This window comes from Tachypleus tridentatus, chromosome 1, assembly GCF_004210375.1.
Source record: "Tachypleus tridentatus isolate NWPU-2018 chromosome 1, ASM421037v1, whole genome shotgun sequence".
NCBI classification, from domain to species: Eukaryota; Metazoa; Arthropoda; class Merostomata; order Xiphosura; family Limulidae; genus Tachypleus; species Tachypleus tridentatus.
The window spans coordinates 83,739,781-83,764,130 of NC_134825.1; the positions used below are offsets into that span (position 1 = coordinate 83,739,781).

The following is a 24,350-nucleotide window of genomic DNA, read 5'->3' on the forward strand; positions in this document are numbered from 1 at the left end:
ACTCAGTTGTTAAAGGAAAAAGGCAAAGGATCCAGAAAGGAAGAGGGTTGGCACGGGATAGAGACAGGAATGGGAAGTCCTGAAAGAAGCCATGTAGACAACATAACGATGAAGAGCATGCACTGGGCATAGAAATCTAACTCAATCAGAACAAGGAGCAGGGACAAGAAATGGAGGAAAGAGAAATGGGCTAAAAGAAGATAGTTATCCTCATGAGCCACCAAAGTCTTGAGAAAGAAAGAATGACCCAGATTAAGGAGAGGCAAGTAATGTTGATAGCAAACATATATGAGCAATGTCACCCATAGGCCAAGAAGAGAAGGAAATATGCCGTAAGGAATAGGTGAAACAAAGAGCACAGAGCACTGGGCTCAAACAGAGGAAAAGTAAGGAAATGGAGTATCATGTTAATATCTGAATCTAGAAGTACTGGACTCACAGGCTGCCATCATATATATATATAAACAAAAAAAAAAAAAACTAATCAAAATGGCAAGGACAAGAGAAAGAAAGACCCTGTGGTAACTAGAAAAACAAAAAAATATAGGATAGGGCTGCCTTATATATTAAAGAAACCAAAGACTCCTTCTCAAAATGTCACCTAAGAAAGTCAAAAGATATCAGTAATTGTAGAATGAAAAGCTGGGATACCCAGAGCCAGAACTACATTGCAAAAACATTCCATTTTTTACTGATACACGGCCATGGACAAATGGAATGAAGTAAATAAAATTCCACCAAACATGAGAAACCAGATCTCCTCACCAGGGACTGTACAAAAGACAGGCTTGAAGATGGAAGTTGTGAAATGCAGGATACAGAACTGGCAACTTAGGTTTATGAAAAAGGTCAAGAAACAACTGCAACCAGAGTAACTGAAGAAACCATGACTCTAATGGGCCAGTAAAAAGCAATCAGAACTTTGTATCGAATGGTGTGGATGAGGGAGAACACCCAATGAAGTAATGAGAATGGTGGCTAACCTAAAAGAATTTACTGGGACCAAAACAAAGGCAACTAGTGATTAAGGATGATGGAAAAATCTGCCAACATAAGGAATACCTCACTGATCACAAAGCCACCAAAAACAAGGGGATGAAAAAACCACTGTATTCTGTAAACCTGTTCAGGTTAGGATAGATAGTCTGCCACAAGATTGAAAGTGACCACTACATCACATGCCATCAAATGACTGTGACAAGCATCAGCCCAAAAGAAAAAAATCTAATGTTAGAAAACATAGGAATCTTGACTTGGAGCCACCTTGGTGACTGATATGAGTTACTATTGTTAAATTGCAGTAATGAAATATAACCAAATGATCTCTGGAGATGTGAAGAAAATAATCTGAAGCCCAATGAACAGCAATGTGTTCATGGGCATCGATATCATGAAAATATTCCCCTACAGATCAATGACTCAAAGCCTCCTGGTGACTGACCCACGCAGGCCAGCCCTAAAGGGATGCATTTGTAAATGAATGTAAATTTGGCCACAGAGGATGAAGTGGAACACCCACCAATGAATGAGCCTTGTCCAACCACTATTGGAAATCATCCATAGTGAAGAAAGGAAAGGTTATAGGAGCATCCAAACGATGCTGAGCAAGGTTCCACTGGTCCTGGAGGGCCTATTGAAGAGATCACACATGAGCTTGACTGAGGAGTGCGAGAGAAGTCATAGAAGTCCACATCCCCAAAAGCAGTAGAACTTTGAGAGCAGGAAGTGAAGGAAAAGATAGGGTGTTCCAAATGGCTAGTTCCACAGAACAAAACTGAACAGGAGAAGATCTGGTCTGACTAAGATGCATGTTCAAAAAAACATCCAGATGAACAATGCATTGGGTAGGATGAAGGAAGAACCTCTCCAATTTGATCAACCAGCCCACCCAAACAGCTTCAAGATGGAGCTGATGAGTATGACAAGTCAATTCCCATTCAGCCAGTCATCCACATAAAAATGAAAGGGCAATCCCACAGCATAAAGGTGTTTGCTGAATAATTACAGTTGTCTACTTGGGCTGGAGAAGGGTTTCCTAAAGTATCTGTCCAGGAAAAGGATACCAAGAAGAATTCTATCACATTCCAATATCCCACAATCCTTACATTATTTACACTAAGAACTCTTCAAAGTTGCATGTATAAGCACAAACATCTGTGTTACTCTCTCAGATGGACTTGCCTCAACCCACTCCATTGGTATATAGTTTTATTTACAATTTAGAATCATGTTTGTTAAACATAAAGATAGAAATCCTCTCAAAGAACTTGAGATGGTGTTTAAAACATGCAAAATCCCAAAATACAAACAAATCTTTTATAAATACAAGTTATAAATTGTTTTCGTTCTACATCTATCATAAACGAACTCATTAACTGGACATCTAGGAAAGTAACTCAGAGCATAACTAAGAGTATTAAGTAATCTTAACATCAGAAACTGTGTGGCTTTTAACGCACTTTCAAATAAATGAAAACAAACTAATATTCAAGCAACCAAAAAACTATTAAAACATAAGAATAAATACTTCTGTGACAAAACATGCACAAATATTGATGTCTATAGTCAGCAATAATACATTTTACACTTAAAAAGTTCATTATCCTTCATGTAATACACAACTCCAGCATACAAGAAAAAATTCAATAGTAACAACTTTTTCCATTTGTTCCAACAATTATTATAATCTATTTTACTTGTGGTTATTGAGTTATATACTATTCTATATTCTCACAAGTATTAAGAATGAAAAGTCACCTTAGAAATAACATGTTCCTGAAAAAGAAATGTCAAAATCTAAACAAAAAAAAAGTGAACATAGAGAACATTAACAAGTTATCAAAACTTACTTTAACCTGATAAATTCACCTTTGTATGAAACTTATTGTAACTCAAGTACAAGATATTAATATGAATGGAATGAACACTCTACTAACTCATCTATAAGTACAAAGGTACAAGAAGTACGTTTTCTTATAGCAAAGCCACATCGGTCTATCTGATGAGCCCATCGAGGAACCCCTAACTTTTGTGTTGTAAATCTGGAAACATACCGCTGTACTAGTGGGGGGGCTACAAGAAGTGAAATTTGTTGATTACTCAACAGGTTTTCTACATTTATAGCTCATATTTTTCAACGTTTGTCTAGGGTCTGAACACAAATAGCATGCTTGCTAATTTACCTCTGTATGAAACTTGTTGTCACATAAGTACAAGGAGGTGTTGATAGGTTTAAATGGCTCAAAGTCAATGTTGACTTTTTTTTCCTTGCCTTCTTCTGTTACAATTGTTCCACAATAAATTACAAGTCCATTTGGAGGAACTAAAATAGAAAAACAATTTATAAACATTTCAACACAGCTTGACACATATGTTTATGGAAAAAAAATTTTAAGGTTCTAACAGAATTTCCATATATACACGATACTTATGAATGCAACTATTCTGTAAGGTTTGTTTGGTTAGAACTAAGCACAAAGCTACATAATGGGCTATCTGTACTCTGCCCACCACGGGTACTGAAACCCAGTTTTTGTAGGTGTGAGTCCACAGACATACCACTGTGCCACTGGGAGGCCTATTCTGTAAGAAAAGATAAAAGATTAAAATTAAAACAATATCTGTTAAATAAATAAAACTTTTATTCAGGAAATTTAAATTGCATTTCTTTCTACGTGAGGATTTAGCTTGAGAAAAGAAGTGAATCATTAAAAATAAGTCTATCAGATCAGTTTAACAGCACTTAATTATTATCTTAAGGTAATTATTTTAAATTAAATAAATAAAACAGAAATAATCTTCACAGTAAATAAAACTGTTCAAAAAAGATAAAAGTTGCTGAAAAATTACTTTTGATGTATTTACTTTGACTAACAGACAAATAAATGGCATTATTATAAAATAAATTTCATTGTGTGATAGTTAAAAGCAAATCTCTTAACAACAGTTAAAAAGCAATAAAACACAAATCAAAATTAGTTCATTCAATAAAAACTAGTTGTCTTGACATAGAAAACTAAGAATTATTATGCGTTAATTTTAAATGTTGCATGCATTTAAGATGTTTATTATTTTAAATGTTATGTCTAGATAAACAACAACAACAGAAAAAAAAAAAGTGGCAGAACCATATTAGGTTCTTTCCTGAAAAACATTGGTATTAAAAAAAAATATAAACAATATTTAGGATTTTCAGTAGAGGTATTTATACTTAATTAATAAATGACACAGAGGTTCACTATCTTATTTTGTGATTGCGAGCCTTTGGCCTTCTTACCGAAACCTTCATCTCATTCACATTTAGACAATTGTTTGTTAACATTCATAGAATATAAACCTTTTTATTTGGGTCCACATCATGTAACTGAAAAATACTTTGTTAACTTGCATGAAATGTGAAAGTTAAACCTTTGTTAATTTGTCCAATTAAAGGCCCTCTTAATAAATACAAAAGTTTAGAAAAAAAAAGTTTATACAGTAAAAGTTCATGAATATTTTAAAATTGTTTTTCAACGTTAACAAATAATTCTTCAGTTGGTTAGTGAAGCCTCTGGTAAGAAGGATAGAAATTTACAATATGAAATAATAATTTAACTAGTGAATGTTTGTGTAATTTATTTAATTAACTTTCTGCCTATGGCTCAATTATTTTGACTGATCTTGTAACCACTATATAAGCATATTACATATTCTGATCAGTTTAAGGCCCATAAAGTTATACAATAGTAAAAATATAATTTAAAACAGGCTATTCTGAGTACAGATGTTTTACATAATAATAAAGACTGGGAATTTATTTAAATAACTCTTATTGAAATTATGGCATTCATATATTAGTAATGAATATTAAATTACTTTAGAACAGAATTGCTAATGCCCAGTTCTCCAATAATCTACGACTTATATGCGAATGTGTGTGCACACACATATATACACACACAGTTTTCATTTTATTTTTCATATCTTATCTTTTTATAAAAATATATTTTCCTCTCTATTCCACTATTCTGTATAGTATGTGGGTTGTGTGTCACGTTTTTCTGCACTTAAAAGCTCAAACTGTCATTTACTACAGTTAGATTAGTCTTTTTATATTTTTAAATTTTCTTTAGAATTATAGATATAAATTTGTTCTTTGCAAGTACGTTAAGTAATATTTACATTTCAAAGAATTTTGTACCTTTGTTGTAGAGCTTTAATCTCTGTTGGACTGATGTGATAGCACCTAGGACTGACAACCGATTCACTCGACTTTTAATGTTAGATGCTGTTCCAAATTCATCAGCCAACATTTTTGAAACTCTTGATATTTGATCTTTGGGTGGGATAATAAGTGAAATCATGCTTGTGCCATTTCTGAAAAGTAAGAAAATAAAATTGAAGTTTAAATAACATGGATTTTTACATTTATTGCTAAAATGTTTTAAGCCTTCTTCCCTATTATTATATTAAAGTGGGCTTATATACATATAATAAAACAGATTATTTAAAGGAAGCATTTTAATAACCTTGCAAAAACCAGGATCAGAAATTTAACATATTAAAACAAACATAACATTAAAATCAACATCTTGCATAGATTAAATATGACATGAGAAGATATAGCTGTCAAATAAATACTATAAAAATTCAAATTAGCTGAATGGGAAACTTGTTTTAAAAACTTACCCTCTGGCTGCCTCAAGAGATTTAATTAGCTTTTTTACCTTCCAAACTTCTACATTTCTATCTGCACTTGAATCTTCCATGTTTACTACCATAGAAAAAAAAATCTGAAGGATATGTTTTGGGTTTTTTTTATGTTTTAATTCCTTTATGATTGATAAATAATTTGATACTCTTATGAAGAAGTACAGACTTAATAATTTAATGTAGTCTCAGGAAGCCTACAAATGTATGTAAACAATTTAAAACATAGATGCTGTTAAATGAAGACAAAAAGTGTATGTTTATTTATATATATATACATATATATACACACATGCTGGGTAAAATATTTTATAATTTTATTAAACCTACTAGTTTTGACCCAAAGCAAGATTAAAAATATTATCAACAAATATTGTAAAATTTGTGACAGACTGGCAAAACTCAACATCCTTTCTGTGATACACAAACTTTAAGCTCTTCTTATTCGAAGCCCATTCCAAAGTTATCATGCATGTCACTATCAAAGAATACAATCAAGCAGTCCAAAGAGGAAAATTGATTGATACATACAAAAAAAATTATCACCTCAGTATCTGATATTTTTAAATAGCCTGGAAGAGTCTGAGGTCTTCAGTTAATTTCACATATCCAGGTCACTGTTTGTAAGAATTCAAAAACATACCTGAACTTCCATGTACATTAATTCAAAAGAACAATGCTGCTCACAGAGGACTAATAACACATAGTCATAAACACCACATTTCTGGACTTTATGAATTATCACTATATGTTTCTCATTAGTAAAAATTGAAGAAAAAGCAGCCAAACTTATTCATAAATTTTAAATTCCTAAGTTTTTGCTATACTAATCTACTGATCTTCTATAATCCTTTAATTCTATCATAATTGCAGTCAAATTAAACTTCTTATATTTATAATGATTTTCTTCAAATTGTATCCTTTATATCCTCTGTGAGCCAATCTGCTTTTTTGTTTTTTACTTGCAGCCATCCTATCATACCTATTTTGAATTTAGTTTTTAATATATTTGAGTTTTGAAAAAAAAAAACTGTTATTGTAAGTTACATGAAAAACATAACAAGCCCACAATATGTTATCCAACATAAAAAAACAGAATAATATAAAAAAATCCTACATAAATATTGGTCACTGATTACAATTATTTTAATATTATGACCTGTCCTAACTACTTTGGGAAACAACGTTTTATAAGAATTACAATTTATAGGCCTGCATAAGATAAGGAAGGCATAGTTTAAGTATTCAATGAATTCCATTTTTTGGTGCATAAAACGTATCCATCTTTTCAGTTTATTTCTGTTACAATTATAACTTACTCCCATATTCTTCAGCATAATAATATTATATACCAACCTCTAAGTACTATTAATGTTATGACAATAATAGTTTATTAATACCAACCACTGCTCCTCGCTATCCAGTCTCGAACGAACACTGGTATTGCTAAGTTATTTGCAATGCAGACAGTTTACATATCGTGTTCTAAGTTTGATAACTATTAGTATAACCATTACTTAAAGCCTAACAACAGCAAGTTGACGTCTTGACGAAATCCTTAAAAATTAAAACGAAGTTGTATTGGAGTTTACTATAAACTATCACTTAACAGCGAAAGTCTAGTTTCATAACTTGTTAAATTAGTATTAAATATCATAAATATTTTATATATGCGTGTATATTTCACTTGTACTACATATAATTTAAACTCGCATTTGCTTCTTCCTTTACAAGGTATGTAACAATTTTTCGAAAATGTGAAAATATTGTATAGCTCGCTCGCCTCACACACACGTCAGTTGCGAAAGTAACGTGAAATCTCATTTGACGTCAAGACCAGAAAACGTAAAATCAGTCAACAACGGTCCAGTTTACAGTAGCCCTTGTGTAATCTCACTCTGTCAGCCAACGAATTATCTTTGTGTTTTTTATTACCTTTGCAGTTTCTACACATTAATATATCTACTCACAGGTAGAACGTTATTTTTTACTTACCTTTAAGAATTCTGCGATCTTCTGTTTTCTAGATGGCGCTGTTATCCTTTATTTATTCACAATAGTAATACAACAAATGAAAGGAAGGTGAAAAGTCTAGTTCTCGGAAATCCTATAATTGATAATTTAATTTTAAGTTAAAGTAATTTTATTGGGTTTATTATTAACAACTTAAGTACCTTGAGAAGATACAACATTAACTTAATGATAACAGTATTACTAGTACTAGTAGTTAATTATTGTTAAAAGAAAAACTTATCAAACTAGTGAATTATTTTGATCTGAACTGCATTTTGAAGAAAAACAGAACGAACAGAACTGTTTCTTTGTTGTGATAATTCTTATATTCGAATGTAGCAAAAATATATTAACTTGAAATAATTAGCACTAACTAATTTTATATTGCTGGAAAATGAAAACAAGTGAATGGTAAAAGTATTAACAGTAACATACAATGAGTGCAAAATATGTGAAGTAATAATTAAGACATTATACTAGTACATATCATGCTGGAATGAGATGTATTCGGTTTTCAAATAAAATTTGGTAAAATGTTTATTTACTTGAATTTTACAATATTTTGTTAAATATTACTAGTTTTTGTGATTGTAAATTGATGATATATATATATGACCTAGACCACTTTTCTTTTATATCCCAGTTGACCTGTTAAACCTTGGTATTGGATAAAAAGCCAAGTGTTGTTGACATATTATAACATATTCTCCTTTGCTTTCAGTTATAGGTTTTCATAATTGTAATGTGTTTCAACCTAATCATATACAATTTCTTTTAACATTATCATAAGTTCATGAATTAGAATGATATGATGAAAGAAGTTGGGAATTAGGGTAATTAATCTTAATGGGGGATACACCATGACAGTTTTACATAATTTAGTTTGTACTTATATTTTTATGATTTTATGGAATGAAAAACATAATGATATTCATATGGATTTATTATAACAATATAGCACAGCATTATATTTCAATCCCGGTTCAGATCAAAATGTTTTGAAAGTAATTAACTTTACCTGGACAAGATGGATGAGAATACTACTGGTTGTATATGCTTGATCTGTGGTATACCTGGAGCAGGAAAAAGCTGGTTTATTGAAACTTTAAACAGCTTAATAAATAAGCAAGAACTCTGGAGAGAAAAAGATTGTGCAATGACCAATAAATGTGAAACAGAACAAGAGACAGTATCACAAAATGAAAAAAAAATTATCAAAAAGGCTAACATTTTCAAGCATGTCTACAATATTATTTATGATCAGCTTGTTTCATCAAATACACAACAACAACTGGTAAGTCTACACTTATTGGTTTTTACATTGGATGAATAGGACTTATCTTTGTACGTGTGGCTTATTCAATATATTTTTGAAAAATATCATAACTACATTTACTTTAAAATATTGAACTCGAACAACAACCAAAACTTATTAAAAAATTAAATGGTAAGATATGATGCATAACATTTTATTTTAAAAATCTTAGTTATTTAATTTCAGGATAACACTTATTACATAGAAATAAATATATTGTGATTCAGAGACACAAATTAATATTTTAAAATAATTTTGTGAAGACAAGTAAACCAGAAAAAATAAATTAAATATGACAGTTAAACTTTTTGAATGTATATTATATTGTTCTGTGTGCAGAAATATATACATTATTTATTGTTAATGATTTGTTGCACAGTTATTAATCATGTAAGCAACTTTTATAATGTAATAAATTTAAAAATTATTTCCTTGATTCAATTTTAGTGTTATTTAGGATCCTTGAAGGTACTTGAAATTGAGAACAGAATTCCAAGAGACTTGAAAAGGGGCCTTTTTTTACAAAAGTACTTGAAAAATTATAATAACATTATAACTTTACTGTATGTTGTGGAGTTGAACCTTTTTTTTCCCTTTTTAGTCTACATTCATATGTTGAACAAACAGATAGGAATTTTATAATATTTCATTGGAATGTGATTGATTTTGATGTAGATTTCTAGCTTCCAAAAACATTTTTGAAAGCCCATGAAAAGTATTTGAAATTAATCTGAGCAATTCACTATAAACCATGGTATTTATACTTAATACATATTTATAGATTCTTGAGCCAGGAGCTTGGAGAGAGAGTAGAAAACATATACTTAGGAATGTTGAAGCACTGTTAAGTGATATTGGCTTTAGGCCTGAGAAGAGAAAGGAAGATGTAGCAGTAAAGAGAGATTGTTCAAGTGAGAATAAAGTATTATCAAAAATTGTAAATGAATACAATTTAGAGCCAAGCTGTTCTGGTCACTGTGTGTTATTTCTTGTAGAAGATAACATGTATTACCAAAGTATGAGATACCAGTGGTTTCAACTAGCAAAGAAATGTGAGTATAAACAGGATGTGTTGTTGGTGATTTATCAGTTAATTGTTTAAGTGATATGGTTGTGTTTACTTAATTTTTGTTTTTTTACCAGGGATACTGTGCGATAGGGATATACTGTCTTTTGTTAGTTTCAATGAAATATTTCAAATGCTTATTATTGGAAAATACATTAATGCCCTTAAAAAAGCATAATGTACTAAATCCAATGCTTAGTCCTGAACTTTTAATTTTATTAATTTATCAGATCTTCGATATTGATCTTTTACTGTCAGATATTGGTGATTAAGGTCCACTTATGATCTTTTTCTTTTTATTATTATTATTAAGTGGTTACAGATACAATGCACCAGGGTTACTTGTCCTAGAAATACAAGACATAGAATTATGCTATTATGGTTTATTTCCTCATGCCATCTCATCCCACTTTTGATCTATGAATAATGTGCATGTTGTTTACATACATGTTGATATACTATGGTTACTTGGAGGGAAATGATCTGCCTGAATATCTTATAGCAAGGATGGTGAACCTTTTAGAAAGTGTGTACCTAAATTGGGGATAATATTCTAAAACATTCTTGTGTGCTCATGTTAATATTTAGCAGCAGATTATCGTGTATTATTATTCTGAATTATTTTAAATGAAACAGCTAACTGTAGTATTTCACAAGAAGTAAAATTAATGAATTGGTAACAGTAACAATGGACTTTCTTTAAGGAAAAAGAATGAGTCCTCTTGCTTATTTACATTTGTTCATTGTTTTAATATTAATAGAAAGCATTTTGTGAAATGATAAGTTGTGGTTCATATTATGTAACAAAAAAAACAAGAAAAGGAAAATAAGCATATTTTACTCGAAGTGAGTCTTTTGTTGCTATGCCAATGATGACATATATTTTATATCAGGCTTCTGTTTGGCTGTTTTGAGAGCTATGCATGCAGCACTAGTTTCATCAGCAAGTCTATTCCTATAATTATACTTCATGAAGTTTATCACTGAAAATATTGTTAATGCTGTCATTGTGACTTTTGAGACAATCAAAAGTTTCAGGAAGAGAAACTCATTTTCTGCATTATTCCAGTCACTAACCAATCACTTTCAATATTTTCTAGTTCAGCTCTTAAACAAATTTTTGCTTCTAAATTGAGCTGCTTTGTAAATCAATTAGTTTAATCTCAAAATTATCTAAGTCAATCCATTGCAACATTTCCAAATTTAGTTTGTTTAATGTTACACTGTCTGCATACTTTATGAATTTTTCAGTTTCTTCAAATAACCTTAACTTATTAAATCTTATTAAAGAAAATTGTTCAAAAGGTAGATTAATGATGCTTGAAAATTTTATTTCTAAGCTTCAAATGTATATTTTTTCATGAATATAAAGATCTATAATGTGTTGTTTTAGATTTGGGAAATATTTTAAAAGTGCCATTATAAACATCACATTTAAAAAATTTCAGTTCAATTTCAAATTTGGTGTTCCAGTCATTTAAATGTGAGGAGAAATCTGTAAAAAACATCAGATAATTCTTGACAAGAAAATTTTTCATTTGTCAAAAACAGACAAATTTCATCCAAACACTGAATAAATCATTTAGGGACAGAACATCTACTCAGCCAATGAACATTATCGTATATAAGTAGTTCTGTGTACACTGAATTTGCCTCTCTCAGTATATTCTGAAATTGTCTTTTTTTAAAGCATGTGCAGAAATAAAATCATTTACCTTGGTTACAATTTCCATCACTTTTTCAAGCTCATTAAGGCCAGCTTTTGCACATAAAGTCTCCTCATGTATAATACAATGAAAGCTTACCAGTAGATGTCCAACATATTTTGCAAACAGATTTACAAAACCTGCTTCTTTACCAATCATGCAAGGTGCACCATCAGTTGCCATAGAAACTATTTTTGAAAGGTCAACCTGTTGATTGGATAATTTGTTTACTACTGCTTTACATATTTCAGCCCTTGTGGTATGTTCTGGTAATGTTACCAAGTTAACCAGTTATTCCCAGATTTCATCACCTCTACAAAACCAAGAAAAATGGCTAGTTTAACTGATGGTGTAACATCAATGCTCTCATTAAGACAAATGGGAAGGAATTTACTTGAACCAATATCTTTTGTCAGCTGTTCTGCTATGTTTATTTCCATCTTTTACTGTATTTCTACTCACTGGCAATTCCTTAATGCAGTAAATAATTTATTCTTTTTCTGGAAAACTGTCAAAAAGGAAAGGAGCACATTCTATCCATGATTCTTTAATATACTCCCCATCACTAAGTTATTTTCCATGTTGAGCAATAATCTTTGAAATCTCAAAACTAGCAACAACTAAGTTGGAGTACCTGAAACAAATTTCATCAAAACATTTGACTGCATATTGTTGTTGCTCACTCTAATCACAAAGCCATTTATGAACAGTTTCACAATGCTGCTTTACAGAAGAAATGCTGCACTTCACTGTTTCAGAATAAAAGATGCATAATGCTTTATCACACTTTTTGATCATGCCAAATCTTTCAGTCCACGATTCTTGAAAATCTCTGCTAATGCTCCTTCCATTTGAATATTTGTCTCTTTGCTGGTTGAGCTGAGATTCTGGCAAGTTGAAAAGGGCAAATACAATTTTAAAATATCTCACTAATTAACTTAAATATGATAATTTAACTTATCATAATATAACAGCAAGTGAAAATTTATGTCATTAATATAAAAATAAATCTATAATTAACTAACTGATTGAAAGTATACACATGCCATGCCAAATAACATAATGTCAAGAATATAATTCATATATTTGCTGTGAAAAAATAAATGCATATTTATTGCTATTATCATTATATATTTAGTATTCACTCATAAACAACAAGAAAAATATAAGCAGAGCAAAGCCAGTACCAACAATTAGTTTATTCCTATTTTTACTCAAATACTGATGTGTATGCTGGGTCTACTAGAAATTCAAAACATGCCATCTGATGTCACATGTTCCTGCAACTGCAAAGCTAGCCCCAGGTGGACATGAAACATCTCCTGTGAACATTCCTCACTGCTTCCAGGTCAGAAAATATCATCTGCTGCTGCATTTGGTAGTAAAGATAATCATTGTATATATATTTATTTATTATGAGCTAGCATTTGGGTTTCACAAATCAAGAGGTGGCACTGCATGCTGCATGCCACCTTGGGCATGCGTGCTGTATGCTCACCATCACTGTCCTATAGGAATATTGCGTTGTATTGGCAAGTATAGAAAAAACTAGACTCAACATTTTACACACCCACTTTATACTTTTGTCACATTTTCTTAGTGTATCTATATGAAAATATTTTGCTTTACAAGAAGAGGTGCATCAATAACACAAGTTCTCAAAGCAACATCAACTTTCAATGGTATTGCCTTTGTTGTAGGAATTTGTTTTCTTACCAAGTAATAAAGCTAATTGATAGAAACAGTGTAAACCATGCAGTAAAAATATATCCTACTCTAGAATAAATTTTGAATAAGTTTTCATAAAAGCAAGATAACTGTATAGATCATAACTAAAACTAATATGTAATGCATTTGGTCTATATCTATATATAATAGCCAAATGTCTGTCCATCATGCAATGTATCTCCTGAATAGTTAATTGCAGAAAAAGAAATATATGAAAATGCTTCTTTTCAGGAGTACAGTACAAGAAAATTATGCTTTTTCGTGTCTGCAATTCTCAGAATTTCATATCAATAATCAACATTAATTTATCAGTCTTCATAAGTGCTGAAGAGTCAACCTGATAATTAAAAAAGTTTTTTGTGAGGAAATTTAATGCATAAAAAATGGTACTTCCTCTATTGACTGATTGAAAGAAATATATCTTTTGTTGTTCAGCTTATACATATAATGCTTTCACATCCATAGTATATACATGCAAAATGTTATTGTACTTTGTCAAATAACTTTAGTTGAATATCTCCATCTCGACACTTATTATAGAAATAACAGTTGTTAAAAAGCACTCACTTTGGTAGCAGCCTGTTTTTGTACTCAGTAAAATGACAAGGAACTGTGACATTCAACAGAAAAAAATTATGTAATTACTTAGTAAACCTGAGCACTCTGTTGTGCGAGATAAACCCAAGCATTTTTGTCGACAGCTCATTTCGCACAGTCTCCTTTGTTTAAAAACAAAAGTACTGCACTTTTCCTCATCAAAATAATATATGGAATGACAAAACATAGTTGTAAACAGCCCACTAGACAGTCATACTGCATTTAAATTATGATTGAAGGCATTGGATTGACTACACATTTTTTATTTATTCACTGTTTTTAAATAAATTTACTATTGATTAATTTCAATAGGCATCTTACTAGTTCCATATATTAATCTAAATTGAAGTTATAAACAAAATCACAAAAAATCATTTTTTTGCCAGATGCTTTACTTTACAGGCTTTACCTTCAGTAGCCATTTGGGATTCACTTTGAATATGGTATAAACTTTAATAAAACATTTAATTGAAATTTAATGCAGGTGCAATGTTTACTGAAAAAGAATTGGTTATTTCTTATTCAGACTGATAAGTAAATGAATAATTAATTATGTAGATTACCATTTCCTTTAGAAAATACTTGTACATCTTTATATATGAAATTGGTAGGAGTGCAGTTTTGTTAAACTCCTCTGATGTTCTTTTCTTTTGTTTTGAACATGAAGACAGTGTAGGGTTTTGTCAACTTTTTCTCCAATGCACCTTGAAAGAAGCTATTCAAAGGAATAAGATACGAGTAAATAAAGTTCCAGAATCAGTTATTATAAATATGTTCAAGAAATCAGAGATTCCTGACATGGACCAAAATAAGTGGGAGAAGAATAGCTTGATTATAGACACATCAGCTGGCAGTAACTGGTTTTATAGTCATCTGTATGTATGTATGTGTATGTGCTGTATTAAAATATGCTTTAGTGATTTGTTACAATGGGAAGTATGTTGAAAATGGAACAGATTATGAAATTTATCTAGCATATGTAAGTGTAATATAGAGATTCCACAATAAGGGTATAAGATCTAACAAGTGGATCAGTATATTAGAGGAATCAATTAGAAAAATCCAAAACTTCTTTATTGGAATGTTTTTTATATTGATAAATATTCAAGTACCCAAACCTTTGTTAAGAATTATAAAGTTGAAGAACTTGTTAAAGAAATAAATTAAGTAAAGTAAGGTTTCTGTATTGATCATATTTGTAAAGACTTGAGAAAAAGTCTGTAAAGCTATAATATGTGTTAAAGAAATGTGAGATCTTTGTTTTGTATATTTTTTAAAATACAGGTAGGAAGTTCATGGTAAATAATAAGATATATAAAGTAATGTTTGAAAATGTGTTTAAAAGAATAAATTAAGAAATATAATAATTATATATTTTTTCTAATCTGTATTGTTAGATATAAGTATCTAGGACCAGTCAAAGTTGAAAGATGTATTAAAGGAATAAATTTATGTATTTCTAATTAACTGAACTGGTAGTAATTCTGAAACAAAGATCTTAGGTCATATAATTAGATTTCACAAATATATACCAAAGTTAATAAAGATAAATTATATTTTGTATAAATTCTTTAGACATACTAGAATAAGAAAAAGAAGTGTAAAGAGACTCTAGAATTCTGTAGTAACTTATATATAGCTCACTCATTCTAGAAATATTCTAAAATCTTCAATTTACTTAGAATACTTTATTAAATAAACTATTTATGTTTAAGGTAAGCTAAAGCATTATTGAATTGTTTTAAAACTTGATTCCTTTAAACCAAACTTCAAAGTGAACATACAGATGATTGATGATAATATTCATTATTTATAACAATGACTTGGATAGTTTTTTAAACAGTAATGCTTCCAAATATACTGATGACATTAAAACTGGAATATTTCTTAGACTCAAAGAATATTTATTATCTTAATTAATTATTCAGGATTAGGAAAGTTATTTTTAACATTAAGAAATGTAAAATCACAAAGTTTGGATGTAAGAATGTAGAAATGTGTCATTAGAAAATATTTTGGAAAATTAAAAGATTTTAAGGTAATTGTTGATAAAAATCCCAAAAGCTCTTGAGTGCTTATGTTGAAAAGAGCAAATACATTTATCGAACTTAAGAGCAAGAAGGTTATTGAAATATTGGTTAAGAATAGTCAAGCCTCCTTTGGAGTACCATGTGTATTTCTGTCCCTGTTAATACAAAAAGGATATTGATAGATTCAAGAGTATAGAGATGGGCTGTTAAAATACCTGATTTGATTAATTTAGAAAAGTTTGAAGAGAGATTTAAAATGTTGATCTTTTTTTACCTGGAGCAAAGTAATATTAGGTGCTTGATTCAGGTGTTAAAATGATTTAGAAATTTGTGTAATCTTACTATTTGAGTAGTGGTATGAAAAATTTGGAAAATGCAATTTTATATATTTAATCTTTATATAACATTATGCCTTCTTTATCAGTCAGTGATTTTACTTATCACTGGGAATACTTATTAGTAGAAACATATTATATTTTTCTCTTATAGGAATAAAATAATCAGTCTCATACATCATGCTGCCATCAATCCATATTACAGTATAGAAAAGGATGAATCAGAAAAGGTAGACCAGGATCTTATTTTCAATAGTAAAATGATAAATTCAGGAGTAAATTACCATCAATGTTTAATATTTACTGACTGCAGAGAAACCTTTTATCATAATTACAAAGTTAAATCATTTTTATTGATTCCAGATTTTTAAAAATATTGAAAATGCTTAAACAAATATGATGTTTTTCACAAATATTTAAAAATAAACTTAAGTGAAAAATTACAAGCCAACTTGAGGTTAAAGTTCATGTGTAGTAATGACCTGAAAACATATTTATAGTTGTAACTTATTAGATAATGAGAAGTGTTTATAAGAACATTGGAGCAAAAGCAGTATATAATAATGTATGAACCATATGATATCTGCTATATTGAATACCAACAAGGCCTTTTGCCTAAAAACATGCCTCTTCAGACTGGTTAAGATGTTTTTATATTATCATATTATTTGGACAACAACTGTTTCTTTATGAACCAGATTAACTTGATTATGTGTAATTTTTGTCAAGTGTTTTACAAGTCACTAAGTATCATAATCAGGGTAGGTAGTTACTAATGCTATATTACTTAGTGTATTTTATGCATAAAATTGTTTATTATTATTTATTTTTACTTGAAGTAACCTGCTTGTTAACCAGAACAGTTTACCAACAAACTAGTTTACTTTATGCTAACGTTATAATGTTTGTTTTTAAATATATTAATAGACAGATGCACATATACTTGCAGCAAAATATCATATTGTCTGAATTTTAGAGAAATCGAGGGGTTATTGCATAGCAAATTGACCAACAGTAACACCCCACCACCTCTGATTCATACAAAACTTAATCATGGAGTTGTTCTTTTGCAAAATGACAAGAATAAATAATATTTAGCACAGTTTAGTTATGACATTAAAACCTGTTATAGAGGGATCAAAATTGTAGTTGATGGGTGACCTCCAAATTCGAGTTAATATCATACTCCAAAACTATTTGTGCAAGAGCCTAGTGTTATTTTATTGAAAATTTATACTGAAACTCCAAAAATGGCATATAAGATTTATTTTGAAAACAAGCAAAGTTTAACAAAGTTTGTGACCTTGGTGGGAAACCAAGGAAATAAAATAATATGGTGAAAAATTCCATATACAGTCAGTATTTTTTTCCTTCTTATTCTAGAATGTTAATATCCATTGTTTGCTGTGGAAATAAAAATAGCTGGCAAATATTTTATTTCATTCAAATAACATTACTATGTTTGATATCTGCTAACAGTAGCTATTTTTCACAATCAAGAGAAAATGTTTTATTTAAGCAAACTGGACAACCATATCAAGAATATTTCAAAAAGACTTCTATAAACATCCAAAGTAGAAATCATAACTTTACTTTTTTTTTAATGCTACTTTAAAAAGTAAGCCTGGTGATGGTCATAGTAGTAGGATGGTATAAAATACCTCTTATGTAAAAGGTTTTCAAATCATTGAAATACATTAATTATCAAACACTTTTAGAAAATTATACCAGTCAGTGCTGCTTTATCTGCCTCTTCAGTCTCTAAGTCTTTTTTTATAATCTTGGAGCCTGGAACTTTGAGCCTCTTGTAAAAGACAAAGTAAGACTTGTACATTTAACTCTGCATAACACATTGTCAACAGGTATCCAAAATTCATCATCCTTCTCTGTCCTGGGGTTCTGTTATTGCTTTTTCCATGAATGCATCAGTTTGATGTAAAAGTCCCCAACATTTAAATTTATTCTGACCCCATATTTATTTGCAGAGATGTAAGGAACAAAGCTTCCCCTCCTATAATTCTGTGTTGGACATCTTGGAGCTTATGACACTGATGAAGGGAGGAGAGCTTTGATCTAGTAAACATAGATATATTTCTCCAAGAATTGTTTATAGTAAACAATGATGCCTTGAACTTTTGCTCTATATATTCCATATCATCTATGTTGACTCTGTGTGTAGAAATAGAGGTCAAAATTATGAGATGAAAATTATGCTGGAGATGGCAGTCTTGTAAAGTAAAAAGATATACTCTGGAACTCAAATGTGGCCATCACTATGCTACAAGTTTGTTTCTGCAGTCTTCATTTTAATTGTTCCTCCTGACATCATCAGAAGGACATTTGTGATATGAGATTGAAAAATATGTTTCATTCACGATTAAATTAATTGGAGCTAGAGACTGATGAAATTGTACTAGTTTTTTTTATTGGTCAATAAAACAATCACTGTAGTAATTAATTTTCCTTGGATTGAGCTGTTTATTTTTAGATGAAGGGGGAATTTGGATTATAATTACATAGCTCTTGATATTTAATTTTTAGATACTGGTTAGTTAACAGCAAATATAATTAAATAAAACCTTTGTATTACATTTAAGCTGTAATATGCCTTCAAAATTTCTTCTGTACTGCATGAAAGTCTTATCTGAGTTTGCAAGTTTAGTTCATTTAAGAGAAGAGTTAAAAGGGAGTCTTTTTTTTAAGTCTCTTTACCTTGTCCTTTAAAACTCCTAAACAAGGATAGTTGTGATACTCAGGTCTCAGTGACAAATGTCTTCCATGGTGTAATAGTGCTGTTAACATTAGACATATTCAAGGGCTTACTTTCCCACATCACATAATTATTCATGTAGAGGAAGCTTCATTGACCATTCATCACTGTTGCAGTGTGATGTCATCTTACCAAAGTAAAACATTTTTTGTAGCTATTTGCAGGTCATGTCATCTAAATATTTTTCAGATATTTTTGGAATGAAAGAGGTAGATTATGTGCTGTTTTTTGTTTTTACATGTTGATTGAAAAACAACTTTATAGATTGGAAGCAGAAATAAGTCTTTTCCATGGAAATATTTCCAGATTTGTATTTATGAGAGTCCACTTCAAAGTGGTTTGCTTGTGGGTAATTGTTTTTTCAAATTTATTTTATATAACAGTTTAAACTAACTCCTATAATTTACAATGGAGTAACTGCAAACATAAATCTTTAGAATTCAACCAACTTTTGACTTCTTGACCCAAGCACTATAATACCAAGTCTGGTGTAATTCAGGGTTGTAAGATTATAAATTACATGTCAGAATTACACAGATAACCAAATACAGTTTGAATCAAGGCTCATACCAATTCAAAATTTTCTTAAATACTTGAAGATGTTGTTTCCCGTTTTATTTATACTACCACAGGTCAAAGTTTGCTAGTTCAAGTAAACTACACATAGCATATAGTGGATACAAAAATTTAGTACCTTGGATGTTTTAGAGTCAGTGTACACACACAAGGAAATACATATACTGAGCATGCAAAAAATTTATTTCCTGTCAGAATTAATTTACGAATTTTCAAAGAGCTTGAGCGAAATCAGAAATGTGTAATAATATGTTGAGTAGACTAGATCTGCTACATTTGGTGTCAGGGCACATAAGGCTAATTTTGATATAAAAAAAATATTAAAGTGGTCCAGACAATATTAATATGAGCAACTGCATAAAGAAAAGCTGTTATGGTATGAACCAGGTTAAGTGAGTTAAGTATAATTATTATCAGCTTTATTTTTAAGTCATTTAAAAATCAAGATTATGGTGAGGATTAGTTACACTGTATTATTTTTTTATAACATCAATAATTTGTTCTAACATAAGAGGACTGACTAATAATCTATTTTCCTATTAATGTATGAGTAAATAATCAAAACTGTACGGTGAATGAAAATATGGGTCTAATTAGTTCCGTTACCTCTATGTTATGATATAAACTGGTCTTAAATATTGTAGATTCTAATTCAAACCAGTTAATGGGTTTAAGTATGATGAGTAATTAAACTGGATAGAACATTTTCCAACTGTAACAGTTCTATTTTAAATCCAGCTTTTTTCAGGGAATTTGTTGTAGAATGACCCAAACTTGAAATATAAGCAAGTGTATTCTTATTGTCATATAAATAAACATAATAATTGTATGATTAATACTTGAAACTGTGCCCTGTACTTTGTGATTCCGTGATAACAGAATTGAGGAAAACAGAAATAGTTATTTGTTTCACAAATATTACATTTATTAATACCATTGTTTGGCTCATAACAATGCCTTTAAGGTCAAAACCATGGTAGTAGTAAAATAAATATTTGTGAAACATACAACTGTCTTGTTTTCCTCGATCACGTAATTAGGAGAGAAATTCTCGAAAGTTAAGAAAAAGAAGCAGAGCCTTTGTCACTTAACAAAACTCATTTCTTTCTTAACCATGTATTATTTGTTTAGCAATTGATGTAATTGACTTTCAAGTTTGAAAGCTATATTTGTACATGAAATTATTTTTTAATTAATATTTTCATTATGTGTTTCTTTGACACTGTTCTAGTTCTTTAGCATGTTACAAATTTCAAAAAAATTACAACTGTTCAAATTATAATTGAACATAGAACTAATTGTTCATTCTATCCTTACCAAATAATTGATTATCAGAGGTAAAAAGCCCAGTGAGTACCAAAAATACAGTTATCATAGCATGTATGAGGAATGTTTTTTTTTTGCATTTCAGCAAGCAGCCCTAGCCACATGTTGCTGTAACACCATACATCAAGCAGATAAAATTCTTAGGACACTTACTGGTGAAAAGATTACAGCTGTGAAAAGTAAGTGATGGTAGTGTGAACATGCTCTAATTTTCAGGTAATACTTAGATATGTGCTTACATGAATAAAATATTAAATAAGAGCAGACAATGTTATTTAAACTAGATAGTATTTTATAAAAACAAATGTACTAAGCTTTATGAGCAACACTTAAATGCTGTTTGTGTTTGTTATATTTATGTAAGATAGCACATGATTGCTATATTTGGCTTATTTCTGGTGCTTAAGTAACTTTTTTTTTTTTTTTTACAAGTGTGATTATGCTTTCTGAAATTTTACTGTACAAAAGTTAATTGGAATAGAGCTAAACATTAACTAATTCCTACTTCACAATGCTTACATTTTTCTTCTTAGGTACTACTGATTTTACACACGTACTTTTGCTGGTATGAACTATACTATAAGAAGCTATCGGAACAGAATTTTAGTGATTTTTATTACTAGTGTTAACAATTTAATATTTGCCTTATCATTAACTATTTATTCAGCTGATAAAATATACTCTTAAACAATTCTTGAATATTCTACCTTCTAACCTGACAGGAGTCTCCAGCTACAATTTAAGAGAGTAATTATAGTTCTGTCATATTGTCAAGGAAATCACAAGTTCTTTTAGCAAATTGATACAATACACTAAAACTTAATCTACTAGTTACAAAGTTTACATGTATCCTTTATCTGTGTACAGAATAGTGTTGGGTTGAATAATAGCTTTTAATATCATGATCAAAATGTAGTTTTATTAGTTTCATCTTCTACCTTACAGAGACTACCAACAGCAAACAGGAACTTCAACAGTATGCAAAAAGAGTAAATAATGCAAGGCAGGCTGTCTTGACTAAACTGAGAGAGGGCAAAGAAAAGTTTCCACAAAAACTTATACAAACTGTACAAGAAGGAAAAACAAATGAAGTACTGGAGAATATTACACTCATCCTTTTGGAGCTTTTGGAACAAAATATGGACTAAAAACTGAAAAACTGCTTGAATTATAATAATAAACTACTACACATGAAAATAATACACCTAAACAAACCATAGGAGTTGAAATTTTTTTTAGAATAAAGAAAACTGTGATATTCTGTATCACATGGTTGATTAATAGGAAACCGAACCTTATTTAAAAACTGCAGGAAATCCTTTGTATTTACATTAACTCTTTTAGCATGGACTCAGTCAATGGAACCAACTTAACCATTTCCTGCTTATTGGAGATTTCATGTGTTTACTTTTATATTAGTAAACACATGCTCATGAAATGTGGTAGATTATCAATGAACTTTACTTTTTAATACGTAAAATATCAGATTTTTAAAATGAAGTGTTAAGGTTTGTTTTTTACATTCCTATCCACCATGCAAGGTAATTTTCATTTTAAGATTATTAGTACTTTTACGCATCAGAAAATTTTCAAATTTCACATGTAAAATCCTTATAATGTCTGAAAGTTTTGTCAAATGTTTCTTAAGAAAAACTTTATATTTTATTTTCACTAACAAATCTCTGTATGGGTTCAACTGATTTGATCAATCTCTTATAAAATTAATATAAATTGTGCCTTTTTCGTTCTAGAATGACTACAAATTATAAAAGGAAACATAATTATTTAGACTAAATCTCACAACATTATAGATTTATTATGGTTATTATACTGAGGTTACAACCATGGCTCACTAACAATACAAAAGTTAGAATGATGCTGACCTTTACAAAGTGACCTGTCTTGGCTGTGTTTTAGTGGACAGGCATTTTGTAAAATACAGTAATGTTTCAGTTATAATACATTATATCTTATTTTAGTTGACTAGTATTTGGTAAAATACAATCACATTTTAATTATTATACATGTATATAGATTATTAGTATTTATAAAAAAGTTTTTAAACATTTTTCTTGAAGCATAGAACAGTAAATAAAGAAGCAAAGCAGACTGTTGTCTCTACCAGTTACAATCTTTGTGTTCATTACTGTTTGTCATTATTTGCCAAGTCTTAAGGCATTTTGCACATGGAGGATGTGAAATGAAATAATTTAGGTCTTATATATACATCTGAATAACCAAAAGAATTATAAATTACTTCATTGATACCATAGAATTCTCTTATAATTTATCAAGTTTAGTAACTAAATTGTATTTTCATTTAAAAAAATATAAAATCTCAAGTATGCTACAATCTCAATTTGCCAGCACAAAGATTGATCTTGCAAGAAACCGAGCACACTATAATATTAGAAAATGGCTGAGAAACAACTAACGGAACATTCTGAGCTTCTTACTGGTTATTCACATCATATATAGAAGTGTGTGTATGTATGTATATATATATATAATTTTGCAAAAACGGAAAGAAGTGAGTCAGTGGCCACCGTGTTTGATTCATTAAATATAGTGATAATAGCTCAGCAAACAGAAAAATAATTCACTTCCCAATTGCGAAATTAAACAATACATGATAAAAATCTGATTTATAATCTACAGTTTCATATCAAACTTGGATAGAAATTCAAATAAAATAGTAATTCAGTAACATTTTTAATGCAAGTCAACAAACAAGACCTGTGACCTTAGGAAGAGTTAAAGAAGCAAACAAGTTGTAAGAGTAATAATAGGGCAAATTCTCTGATGATGATGTAAAATAATTTGTATCAATGGTTTTATGAAAAATGACTTGCAAAATTGTAACAGAAATGTTTCAGTTGGTAATAAAAGCTTGACGTTATAATATTCATGTTTGAAGCATTCAGTGTGACCATTTATCATTAAAAGCTCTACAAATCATGACAGTTCTGTCACAGTAAGAAGTTAGATTAGTTGTTTTATGTATAATTGTTTATCTTGCTATTAAAAGACTCGTGTCTTATTGACAGACCCAGTACCAATAGGATATGACAAACCATTTAGAGAGTTAACATTTTATATAAATACTCAAAATGTAGTCCTTTTTAAAATTGTTACTCATAAATTGTACAAAATAATGTTATTTCTTCTTCATCAAGGACTGTGCAATTTACAATGTATAT

General features: G+C 29.8%; 2 protein-coding genes across 12 annotated transcripts in view; one reads left to right on the top strand and one right to left on the bottom strand.

The window, feature by feature from the left end:
* The window catches only part of LOC143253946 (eukaryotic peptide chain release factor subunit 1), a 67,056-nt gene extending 59,352 nt beyond the window's left edge, over positions 1-7,704 (bottom strand). For 3 of the 8 annotated variants that reach the window (XR_013029907.1, XR_013029906.1, XR_013029905.1), the window contains exons 1-4: positions 7,093-7,488; positions 5,668-5,752; positions 5,180-5,355; positions 3,183-3,322 (exon numbers count right to left, since the gene is read on the bottom strand). Coding sequence is in view for 5 of the 8 variants with exons in the window: in XM_076508618.1 (XP_076364733.1) it covers positions 3,183-3,322; positions 5,180-5,355; positions 5,668-5,747 (396 nt within the window). In the remaining 3 variants the exon portion in view is untranslated. Of the gene's footprint in view, positions 1-3,182; positions 3,323-5,179; positions 5,356-5,667; positions 5,753-6,234; positions 6,255-7,088; positions 7,493-7,683 lie in introns of those variants that run through there. The other 5 variants (XM_076508618.1, XM_076508585.1, XM_076508609.1 and 2 more) reach the window with 5 other exon arrangements.
* On the top strand, positions 7,526-24,058 carry Pstk (Phosphoseryl tRNA kinase). Of its 4 annotated transcripts, none has more exons than XM_076508732.1 (7): positions 7,526-7,660; positions 8,660-8,995; positions 9,798-10,068; positions 14,781-14,988; positions 16,633-16,708; positions 21,236-21,329; positions 22,096-24,058. In XM_076508732.1, exons 2-7 carry the CDS (start codon positions 8,729-8,731, stop codon positions 22,296-22,298), a joined length of 1,119 nt encoding a protein of 372 aa, XP_076364847.1. In that variant the 5' UTR covers positions 7,526-7,660; positions 8,660-8,728; the 3' UTR covers positions 22,299-24,058. The 4 variants fall into 4 exon arrangements, with proteins under 4 accessions (XP_076364847.1, XP_076364862.1, XP_076364855.1 ...); XM_076508747.1 differs by lacking the exon at positions 7,526-7,660 and adding an exon at positions 7,700-7,770; XM_076508740.1 differs by lacking the exon at positions 7,526-7,660 and adding an exon at positions 7,736-8,229.
* The last annotated feature ends 292 nt before the right edge of the window (positions 24,059-24,350 follow it).